Source organism: Somniosus microcephalus, chromosome 13 (genome assembly GCF_052327205.1).
Source record: "Somniosus microcephalus isolate GS21.2 chromosome 13, FLI_Smic_1.0, whole genome shotgun sequence".
NCBI lineage: Eukaryota > Metazoa > Chordata > Chondrichthyes > Squaliformes > Somniosidae > Somniosus > Somniosus microcephalus.
The window spans coordinates 85,261,910-85,273,968 of NC_140999.1; the positions used below are offsets into that span (position 1 = coordinate 85,261,910).

Sequence of the window (12,059 nt, forward strand, 5' to 3'; positions counted from 1 at the left end):
GCAAAGTTAAAGCACATGGGATTGGGGGTAAGGTACTGTCATGGATAGAGAACTGGTTGGCAGATAGGAAGCAAAGAGTTGGAATAAATGAGTCTTTTTCCGAGTGGCAGGCAGTGACTAGTGGGGTACCGCAGGGATCGGTGCTAGGACCCCAGCTATTCACAATATATATAAATGATCTAGACGAGGGAACTAGATGTAATATCTCCAAGTTTGCAGACAACACAAAGCTGGGTGGGCGTGTGTGCTGTGAGGAGGATGCAGAGAAACTCCAGTATGATTTGGACAGGTTGGGTGATTGGGCAGATGCATGGCAAATGCAGTATAATGTGGATAAATGCGAGGTTATCCACTTCGGTGGCAAAAACAGGAAGACAGATTATTATCTGAACGGCAATAGATTGGGAAAAGGGGAAGTGCAACGAGACCTGGGCTTAAATCTGTTTCATTTCCTGTGTTTTTTCAGTCCTGACGAAGGGTTTCGACCTGAAACGTTGACTCTATTTCTCTCTCCATGGATATTGCCTGGCCTGCTGAGTTTTTCTAGCATTTTCTGTTGTTATTTTGGATTTTCAGCATCCGCAGTATTTTGCTTTCGTACTGAATTTGGATGATCGGCCATGATCTCATTAAATGGCGGAACAGGCTCGAGGGGCTGAATGGCCTACTCCTATGTTTCTATGCTCTTTGTGGGAGCTTGATGTGCGCAAATTGGCTGCCGCATTTTCTACGTTACAACAGTGAGTACATTTGAAAAAGTACTTCATTGGCTGTAAAGCGCTTTGGGACGTACGGTGGTTGTGAAAGGCGCTGTATAAATGAAAGTCATTCTTTTAGTCTTTTTGCTCTGCATCTCCCCCTCTTTCTCCAAACAAGCCAGCTTGGAGTTTCCCTAATGGCAAACCCTTTGCCACCAACAGAAAGAGCTCAGGGTAAATATCAACTGGCGCAAATGCTCATGAAAGCCAGCTACAAAAATATACAAAAAGGGCCTTGAAAATGTCTAATCTGCTTGCCATTAATATCAGAGAGCCTTTGAGAGGCCCTCCAGCCTGCAGGGTTGCCTGAGGCCTTCTCTCCCCAGACATTCCTGGACACGCTGGGGATTCAAGCGAGTCGGGCCTTCCTTGCCCTTTCAGATGGGAGTTTCAGACCTTGCCTCCAGTCCGACCAGAATATTTAGCAGGGTCCAAAACCAACAGGTAATCTGGTGGAACTGATTTCCGTTGATTTTCTCACTTCCAGCATCTTGTTTTAGGGCACTCAGAAGACAAAACTCGGCGCCATGAGTCATTTAAAAAGAATCATTCGAAGTATAGTATAAATCCAAAATGAGTTATACTATACTTCAAGGAAAGTTAAAGCCTCCATTACAGACATCTATCCCTCCTTCATTTCAGTCATTGACTACATTAAACCACAGCGAGAACAGTTCATCACTTCGTTTGCGATAATACATACCGATCTTCCATTTTGCTCTCCAAATTCTTAATGGTGACTATTCCTTTTTGTCCTTTATCAGTTCCTCTCACATTTTTCAATTTCTATTTAAAAAACATTAATTGTGATTAATAAATATTCTAACATGAAATCTGATTTCATGTCCCCAGGATTGCTAAAATATTGTAACATCTAGTTGCGTTTGCTTACTCATATGTGAACAGTGGATATTTTAATTGTTCTTGGAGAAGGGAACAGAATGGTTAAACCTGATTAGTGATCATATAATTGAGCTTTAATGAACAGTTACAGCAGTAAGAATAGATTATCTATCTGCAGTAATACAGGCACTTGGTGTTCACAAACTTACCTTGCTGTTGTCACAATATTTTTGTTACATTTTTATGTCAATATTGACATTCCCTATATAAACATCATTCAAAATATTATTTTTTTAAAGGTTGACATAATAAAGACTCACTACGTACTTGGTTGTACATAAAGCAAGGCTTTAATCGACTTGTAACAAAACATGGAGGTCTAGTTAGTAGCCACTAGCTTCCTGTTTCCAGACTGTCTCTGGCCAAGCTGGGCCCATGCCCTCGTATTTATACTACTCGGGCGGCGCCCTCAGCTGGCCGTTCAGTATTACTTCCTTGTAGAAGTTTCGATTTATGACAAAGGTTGTCTGCTATTTTCTTTTCACTAGCACAAATTTCCAATATCCAAAGTGAGGTTTTACACATAATCACCAAAACTCATCAATATACCTATTAAATTGCCCTTTTTGTCTTTTAATGCTCTCCCTAAGATTTTTACATCAAAGCCTTAGCCTGCCTCAAAAGCCTGATAAAAATTGCCCAGCTCTTCCAATCACATCTGTGCATCCTGAGTCTATGGAGCGTGCGGAAATCCCAACATGCAATCTACACATTGGCAGGAGTTGAAAGAAGAGTGTGCCCCCTCACCCAGTGAAGGTGGCAATTGGATTAACGAGGAGCATATGGAGTGATGGGATCAGGAGAGGAGGATCAAGAGCAATGGGATCAGGAGCGATGGGATCAGGAAAGGAGGATTCGAGTGATGGGATCAGAAGAGGAGGATAAGGAGCGATGGGGTCGGGAGAGGAGAATAAGGAGCGATGGGATCGGGTGCGATGGGATCAGGAAAGGAGGATAAGGATCGATGGGATCGGGAGCGATGGGATAAGGATAGGATAGGGAGTGATGGGATTGGGAGCAATGGGATCAGGAGAGGAGGATAGGGAATGATGGGATCAGGAGGGGAGGAATGGGAGCAATGGGATCAAGAGTGGAGGATAGGGAGCGATGTGATCAGAAGAGGAGGATAAGGAGCAATGGGATCGGGGGCAATGGGATCAGGAGGCGAGGACAGGGAGAGATGGGATCGGGGAAGAGAATAAGGAGCCCTGGGATCGGGAGCAATGGGATCAGGAGAGGAGGATGGGTGGTGACTGGATTGGGTGCAATAAATCGGGAGTGATGGGATCAGGAGAGGAAAATAAGGTGCAATGGGTTCAGAAAGTAGGATCAGGAGCGATGGGATCAGGAGAGGTGAACAAGGAGCAATGGGATCGGGAGCAATGGGATCAGGAGAGGAGGATAGGGAGCGATGGGATCGGGAGAGGAGGTTAAGGAGCGATGGGATCAGGATCGGAGGATAGGGAGTGATGGGATCTGGATAATGGGATCAGGAGAGGAGGATAAGGAGCAATGGGACTGGGAGCAATGGGGTCAGGAGAGGAGGATTGTGAGCGATGGGACCAGGAGCAATGGGATTAGGAGAGGAGGATAGGGAGCAATGGGATCAGGAGAGGAGGATAGGGAGCAATGGGATTGGGAGAGGAGGATAAAGAGCGATGGGATCGGGTGTGATGGGATCAGGAGAGGAGGATAAGGAGTGATGGGATCGGGAGCAATGGGGTCAGGAGAGGATAGGGAGCAGTGGGATCGGAAGAGGATAAGGAGTGATGGGATCAGGAAAGGAGGATAAGGATCGATGGGATCGGGAGCGATGGGATAAGTATAGGAGGATAGGGAGCGATGGGATTGGGAGCAATGGAATCAGGAGAGGATAGGGAATGATGGGATCAGGCGAGGAGGATTGGGAGAGATGGGATGGGGAGAGGGGGATTGGGAGTGATGGGATTGAGAGCGATGGGTTCACGAGAGGAAGATAAGGAGCGATGGGATCAGGAGAGGAGGATAGGGAGCGATGGGATCGGGAGGAATGGGATCAGGAGAGGAGGATAAGGAGCGTTGTGATTGGGAGCAATGGGGTCAGGAGAGGGGGATAGGAAGCAATGGGATCGGGAAAGGAGGGTAGGGAGCAATGGGATTGGGAGCAATGTAATCAGGAGAGGAGGATAAGGAGCAATAGCATCGGGGGCAATGGGATCAGGAGGCAAGAATAGGGAGAGATGGGATCGGGGAAGAGAATAAGGAGCCCTGGGATCGTGAGCAATGGGATCAGGAGAGGAGGATAGGGAGTGATTGGATTGGGTGCAATAAATCGGGAGTGATGGGATCAGGAGAGGTAAATAAGGTGCAATGGGTTCAGAGAGTACGATCAGGAGCGATGGGATCAGGTGCAATGGGATCAGGAGAGGAGGATAAGGAGCAATGGGTTTGGGAGCAATGGGGTCAGGTGAGGAGGATAGGGAGCAATGGGACTGGGAGCAATGGGGTCAGGAGAGGAGGATTGTGAGCGATGGGACCAGGAGCAATGGGATTAGGAGAGGAGGATAGGGAGCAATGGGATCAGGAGAGGAGGATAGGGAGCAATGGGATTGGGAGAGGAGGATAAAGAGCGATGGGATCAGGTGTGATGGGATCAGGAGAGGAGGATAAGGAGTGATGGGATCGGGAGCAATGGGGTCAGGAGAGGATAGGGAGCGATGGGATCGGAAGAGGATAAGGAGTGATGGGATCAGGAAAGGAGGATAAGGATCGATGGGATCGGGAGCGATGGGATAAGTATAGGAGGATAGGGAGCGATGGGATCGGCAGCAATGGAATCAGGAGAGGATAGGGAATGATGGGATCAGGCGAGGAGGATTGGGAGAGATGGGATGGGCAGAGGGGGATTGGGAGCGATGGGATTGAGAGCGATGGGATCACGAGAGGAAGATAAGGAGCGATGGGATCAGGAGAGGAGGATAGGGAGCGATGGGATTGGGAGGAATGGGATCAGGAGAGGAGGATAAGGAGCATTGGGATTGGGAGCAATGGGGTCAGTAGAGGGGGATAGGAAGCAATGGGATCGGGAAAGGAGGATAGGGAGCGATGGGATTGGGAGCGATGCAATCAGGAGAGGAGGATAAGGAGCAATAGCATCGGGGGCAATGGGATCAGGAGGCAAGGATAGGGAGAGGTGGGATCGGGGAAGAGAATAAGGAGCCCTGGGATCATGAGCAATGGGATCAGGAGAGGAGGATAGGGAGTGATTGGATTGGGTGCAATAAATCGGGAGTGATGGGATCAGGAGAGGTAAATAAGGTGCAATGGGTTCAGAGAGTACGATCAGGAGCGATGGGATCAGGTGCAATGGGATCAGGAGAGGAGGATAAGGAGCAATGGGTTTGGGAGCAATGGGGTCAGGTGAGGAGGATAGGGAGCAATGGGATTGGGAGAGGAGAATAGGGAGCGATGGGATCGGGAGAGGAGGATAAGGAGCGATGGGATCGGGAGGGATGGGATCAGGATCGGAGGATAGGGAGTGATGGGATCTGGAGCAATGGGATCAGGAGAGGAGGATAAGGAGCAATAGGTTTGGGAGCAATGGGGTCAGGAGAGGAGGATAGGGAGCAATGGGATCGGGAGAGGAGGATAGGGAGCGATGGGATCGGGAGAGGAGGATAAGGAGCTATGGGATCGGGAGCAATGGGTTCAGGATATCGGAGGATAGGGAGTGATGGGATCTGGAGCAATGGGATCAGGAGAGGAGGATAAGGAGCAATGGGATTGGGAGCAATCGGATTAGGAAAGGAAGATAGGGAGCAATGAGATCGGGAGAGGAGGATAGGGAGCAATGGGATTGGGAGCGATGGGATCAGGAGTGGAGGATAAGGAGCGATGGGATCAGGAGAGGAGGATAGGGAGCGATGGGATCGGGAGGAATGGGATCAGGAGAGGAGGATAAGGAGCGCTGGGATTGGGAGCAATGGGGTCAGGTGAGGAGGATAGGGAGCAATGGGATTGGGAGAGGAGAATAGGGAGCGATGGGATCGGGAGAGGAGGATAAGGAGCGATGGGATCGGGAGCAATGGGTTCAGGATATCGGAGGATAGGGAGTGATGGGATCTGGAGCAATGGGATCAGGAGAGGAGGATAAGGAGCAATGGGATTGGGAGCAATCGGATTAGGAAAGGAAGATAGGGAGCAATGAGATCGGGAGAGGAGGATAGGGAGCAATGGGATTGGGAGCGATGGGATCAGGAGTGGAGGATAAGGAGCGATGGGATCAGGAGAGGAGGATAGGGAGCGATGGGATCGGGAGGAATGGGATCAGGAGAGGAGGATAAGGAGCGCTGGGATTGGGAGCATTGGGGTCAGGAGAGGGGGATAGGAAGCAATGGGATCGGGAAAGGAGGATAGGGAGCGATGGGATTGGGAGCGATGCGATCAGGAGAGGAGGATAAGGAGCAATAGCATCGGGGGCAATGGGATCAGGAGGCAAGGATAGGGAGAGATGGGATCGGGGAAGAGAATAAGGAGCCCTGGGATCGTGAGCAATGGGATCAGGAGAGGAGGATAGGGAGTGATTGGATTGGGTGCAATAAATCGGGAGCGATGGGATCAGGAGAGGTAAATAAGGTGCAATGGGTTCAGAGAGTACGATCAGGAGCGATGGGATCAGGTGCAATGGGAGGAGAGGAGGATAAGGAGCAATGGGTTTGGGAGCAATGGGGTCAGGTGAGGAGGATAGGGAGCAATGGGATTGGGAGAGGAGAATAGGGAGCGATGGGATCGGGAGAGGAGGATAAGGAGCGATGGGATCGGGAGCGATGGGATCAGGATCGGAGGATAGGGAGTGATGGGATCTGGAGCAATGGGATCAGGAGAGGAGGATAAGGAGCGATAGGTTTGGGAGCAATGGGGTCAGGAGAGGAGGATAGGGAGCAATGGGATCGGGAGAGGAGGATAGGGAGCGATGGGATCGGGAGAGGAGGATAAGGAGCTATGGGATCGGGAGCAATGGGTTCAGGATATCGGAGGATAGGGAGTGATGGGATCTGGAGCAATGGGATCAGGAGAGGAGGATAAGGAGCAATGGGATCGGGAGCAATCGGATTAGGAAAGGAAGATAGGGAGCAATGAGATCGGGAGAGGAGGATAGGGAGCAATGGGATTGGGAGCGATGGGATCAGGAGTGGAGGATAAGGAGCGATGGGATCGGGAGAGGAGAATAAGGAGCAATGGGATCGGGTGCGATGGGATCAGGAGAGGAGGATAAGGAGTGACAGGATCTGGAGCAATGGGGTCAGGGGAGGAGGATAGGGAGTGATGGGATCGGAAGAGGATAAGGAGTGATGGGATTGGGTGCGATGGGATCAGGAAAGGAGGATAAGGATCGATGGGATCGGGAGCGATGGGATAAGGATAGGAGGATAGGCAGTGATGGGATCGGGAGCAATGGAATCAGGAGAGCAGGATAGGGAGCAATGAGATTGGAAGCAATGGGATCAGGAGAGGAGGATAGGGAGCGATGGGATCAGGAGCAATGGGATCAGGAGAGGAGGATAAGGAGCAATGGGATCGGGAGCAATGGGATTAGGAAAGGAAGATAGGGAGCAATGGGATCGGGAGAGGAGGATAGGGAGCAATGGGATTAGGGGCGATGGGATCAGGAGTGGAGGATAAGGAGCGATGGGATCGGGAGAGGAGGATAGGGAGCAATGGGATTGGAAGCAATGGGATCAGGAGAGGAGGATAGGGAGCGATGGGATCGGGAGCAATGGGATCAGGAGAGGAAGATAGGGAGCAATGGGATCAGGAGGGTAGGATAGGGAGCAATGGGATTGGTGGCGATGGGACCAGGAGTGGAGGATAAGGAGCGATGGAATCAGGAGCAATGGGATTAGGAAAGGAAGATAGGGAGCAATGGGATCGGGAGAGGAGGATAAGGAGCGATGGGGTCGGGTGCGATGGGATCAGGAGAGGAGGATAAGGAGCGGCGGGATCTGGAGCAAGGGGTCAGGAGAGGAGGGTAGGGAGTGATGGGATCGGAAGAGGATAAGGAGTTATGGGATCGGGTGCGATGGGATCAGGAAAGGAGGATAATGATCAATGGGATCGGGAGCAATGGAATCAGGAGAGGAGGATAGGGAATGATTGGATCAGGCGAGGAGGATTGGGAGCGATGGGATGGGGAGAGGGGGATTGGGAGCAATGGGATCAGGAGAGGAGGATAGGGAGTAATGGGATCGGGAGAGGAGGATAGGGAGCAATGAGATTGGGAGCGATGGGATCAGGAGAGGCGGATAAGGAGCGATGGGATCGGGAGAGGAGGATAGGGAGCGATGGGATCAGGAGGAATGGGATCAGGAGAGGAGGATAAGGAGCGATGGGATCGGGAGCAATGGGGTCAGGAGAGGGGGATAGGTAGCAATGGGGTCGGGAGAGGAGGATAGGGAGCGATGTGATCAGAAGAGGAAGATAAGGACCAATGGGATCAGGGGCAATGGGATCAGGAGGCGAGGATAGGGAGAGATGGGATCGGGGAAGAGAATAAGGAGCGCTGGGATCGAGAGCAATGGGATCGGGAGAGGAGGAAAAGGAGCGATGGGATCGGGAGCGATGGGATCAGGATCGGAGGACAGGGAGTGATGGGATCTGGAGCAATGGGATCAGGAGAGGAGGATAAGGAGCAATGGGATTGGGAGCAATGGGGTCAGGAGGAGGATTGGGAGCGAGGGGATCGGGAGCAATGAGATTAGGAGAAGAGGATAGGGAGCAATGGGATCGGGAGAGTAGGATAGGGAGCAATGAGATTGGGAGCGATGAGATCAGGAGAGGAGGATAAGGAGCGATGGGATCAGGAGAGGAGAATAAGGAGCGATGGGATCGGGTGCGATGGGATCAGGAGAGGAGGATAAGGAGCGATGGGATCGGGAGAGGAGGATAAGGAGCGATGGGATCAGGAGAAAAGGAAAATAAGCCATGGCATTGGAAGCAATGGGATCAGGAGAGGAGGATAGGGAGCGATGCGATCGGGAAAGGAGGATAAGGAGCGATGGGATCGGGAGAGGAGGTTAAGGAGCAATGGGATCAGGAGCGATGGGATCAGGATAGGAGGATAAGGAGCGATGGGATCGGGAGCAATGGGGTCAGGAGAGGAGGATTGGGAGCGATGGGATCGGGAGAGCGGGATTGGGAGTGATTGGATCAGGAGAGGATAGAGTAATGGGATCGGGAGAGGACATAAGGAGCAATGGGATCGGGTGCGATGGGATCAGGAAAGGAGGATAAGGATCGATGGGATCGGGAGCGATGGGATCGGGAGCAGAGGAATATGAGCGAAGGATTGGGTGAGGAGGATAAGAAGCGATGGGATCGGGTATGATGGGATCAGGATAGGAGGATAGGGAGCGATGGGATCAGGAGAGGAGGATTGGGAGGGATGGGATCAAGAGCAATGGGATTAGGAGAGGAGGATAGGGAGCAATGGGATTGGGAGAGGAGGATTGGGATTTGAGGGATCAGGAGAGGAGGATAGGGAGCAATGGAATCAGGAGAGGAGGATAGGGAGTGATGGGATTGGGAGCGATGTGATCTGGAGAGGAGGATTGGGAGTGATGAGATCAGGAGAGAATAGGGAGCGATGGGATCAGGAGAGGAGGATAGGGAGCAATGGGAGCGGGAGCAATGGGTTTAGGAGAGGAAGATAGGGAGCGATGGGATCAGGAGAGGTTTGGGAATGAAGGATCGGGAGAGGAGGATAGGGAGCAATGGGATCAGGAGAGGAAGATAAGAAGCGATGGGATCGGGAGCCGACAATAAGGAGTGATGGGATTGGGTACGATGGGATCAGGATAGGAGGATAGGGATAGGGAGAGATGGGGTCGGGAGAGGAGGATAAGAAGCGATGGGATCGGGAGCAATGGGGTAAGGAGAGGAGGATAGGGAGCGATGGGACCGGGAGAGGAGGATTGGGAGTGATGTGGTTGGGAGAGGAGGATTGGGAGCAATGGGATCAGGAGAGGAAGATAGGGAATGATGGACTCAGGAAAGGAGGATTGGGAGCGATGGGATCTGGAGGGGAGAATTGGGAGCGATTGGATGTGGTGAGGAGGATAGCGCGCAATGGGATCAGGAGAGGAGAATAACGAGCAATGGGGTCCAGAGAGAAGGATAAGGAGCGATGGGATCAGGAGCAATGGGATCAGGAGAGGAGGATAAGAAGCGATTGGATCGGGTGCAATGGGATCAGGTGAGGAGGATAGGGAGCGATGGAATTAGGAGAGAAAGATAAGGCGCGATCGGATCGGGAGCACTGGGGTCAGGAGAGGAGGATGGGGAGTGATGGGATCAGGAGAGCAGGATTGGGAGCGATGGGATCAGGAGAGCAGGATTGGGAGCGATTGGATGTGGAGAGAAGGATAGGGAGCAATGGGATCGGTGTGGAGGATTGCGAGCGATGGGGTCAGGAGAGGGTAGTGAGCGATGGGATCAGGAGAGGAGGATAGGGAGCCATGGGATCGAGAGCAATGGGATTAGGAGAGGAAGATAGGGAGCGATGGGATCGGGAGAGGAGGATTGGGAGCGATGTGATCAGGAGAGGATAGGGAGCGACGGGATCGGGAGAGGAGGGTAAGGAGCGATGGGATCGGGAGCAATGGGATCAGGAGAGGAGGATAGGGGGTGATGGGATCAGGAGAGGAGGATAGGGAGTGATGGGATTGGGAGCGATGTGATCTGGAGAGGACGATATGGAGATATGTGGTCGGGAGAGGAGGATTGGGAGTGATGAGATCAGGAGAGAATAGGGAGCGATGGGATCAGGAAAGGATAGGGAGCAATGGGAATGGTAGCAATGGGTTTAGGAGAGGAAGATAGGGAGCGATGGGATCAGGAGAGGATTGGGAACGAAGGATCGGGAGAGGAGGATAGGGAGCAATGGGGTTGGGAGCAATGGGATCAGGAGAGGAGGTTAAGAAGCGATGGGATCGGGAGAGCAGGATTGGGAGCGATTGGATGTGGAGAGAAGGATAGGGAGCAATGGGATCGGTGTGGAGGATTGCGAGCGATGGGGTCAGGAGAGGGTAGTGAGCGATGGGATCAGGAGAGGAGGATAGGGAGCCATGGGATCGAGAGCAATGGGATTAGGAGAGGAAGATAGGGAGCGATGGGATCGGGAGAGGAGGATTGGGAGCGATGTGATCAGGAGAGGATAGGGAGCGATGGGATCGGGAGCAATGGGGTCAGGAGAGGAGGATAGGGGGTGATGGGATCGGGAGAGGAGGATAGGGAGTGATGGGATTGGGAGCGATGTGATCTGGAGAGGACGATATGGAGGTATGGGGTCGGGAGAGGAGGATTGGGAGTGATGAGATCAGGAGAGAATAGGGAGCGATGGGATCAGGAAAGGATAGGGAGCAATGGGAATGGTAGCAATGGGTTTAGGAGAGGAAGATAGGGAGCGATGGGATCAGGAGAGGATTGGGAACGAAGGATCGGGAGAGGAGGATAGGGAGCAATGGGGTTGGGAGCAATAGGATCAGGAGAGGAGGATAAGAAGCGATGGGATCGGGAGAGGACAATAAGGAGCGATGGGATCGGGTGCGATGGGATCAGGATAGGAGGATAGGGATAGGGAGCGATGGGGTCGGGAGAGGAGGATAAGAAGCGATGGGCTCAGGAGCAATGGGGTCAGGAGAGGAGGATAGGGAGTGATGGGACCGGGAGAGGAGGATTGGGAGCAGTGTGATTGGGAGAGGAGGATTGGGAGCAATGGGATCAGGAGAGGAAGATAGTGAGTGATGGGCTCAGGAAAGGTGGATTGGGAGCGATGGGATCTGGAGAGGAGGATTGGGAGCGATTGGATGTGGTGAGGAGGATAGCGAGCAATGGGATCAGGAGAGGACAATAATGAGCGATGGGATCCAGAGAGAAGGATAAGGAGCAATGGGATCAGGAGCGATGGGATCAGGAGAGGAGGATAGGGAGCGATGGAATTGGAAGCAATGGGATCAGGAGAGGAGGATAAGAAGCGATGGGATCGGGAGCAATGGGATCAGGTGAGGAGGATAGGGTGCGATGGAATCGGGAGAGGAGGATTGGGAGCGGTGTGATTGGGAGAGGAGGATTGGGAGCAATGGGATCAGGAGAGGAAGATAGGGAGTGATGGACTCAGGAAAGGAGGATTGGGAGCGATGGGATCTGGAGAGGAGGATTGGGAGCGATTGGATGTGGTGAGGAGGATAGCAAGCAATGGGATCAGGAGAGGAGAATAATGAGCGATGGGATCCAGAGAGAAGGATAAGGAGCGATGGGATCAGGAGCGATGGGATCAGGAGAGGAGGATAGGGAGCGATGGAATTGGAAGCAATGTGATCAGGAGAGGAGGATAAGAAGCGATGGGATTGGGAGCAATGGGAT

General features: G+C 52.2%; 1 protein-coding gene across 1 annotated transcript in view; it reads right to left on the reverse strand.

Annotated features, from left to right (window-relative positions):
- The window catches only part of LOC147108459 (uncharacterized), a 777,120-nt gene that overhangs the window by 683,827 nt on the left and 81,234 nt on the right, over window positions 1-12,059 (reverse strand). The window contains exon 4 of the mRNA XM_086005101.1: window positions 1,462-1,544. Coding sequence (XP_085861227.1) covers window positions 1,462-1,544 — 83 coding nt within the window. The remainder of the gene's footprint in view (window positions 1-1,461; window positions 1,545-12,059) is intronic.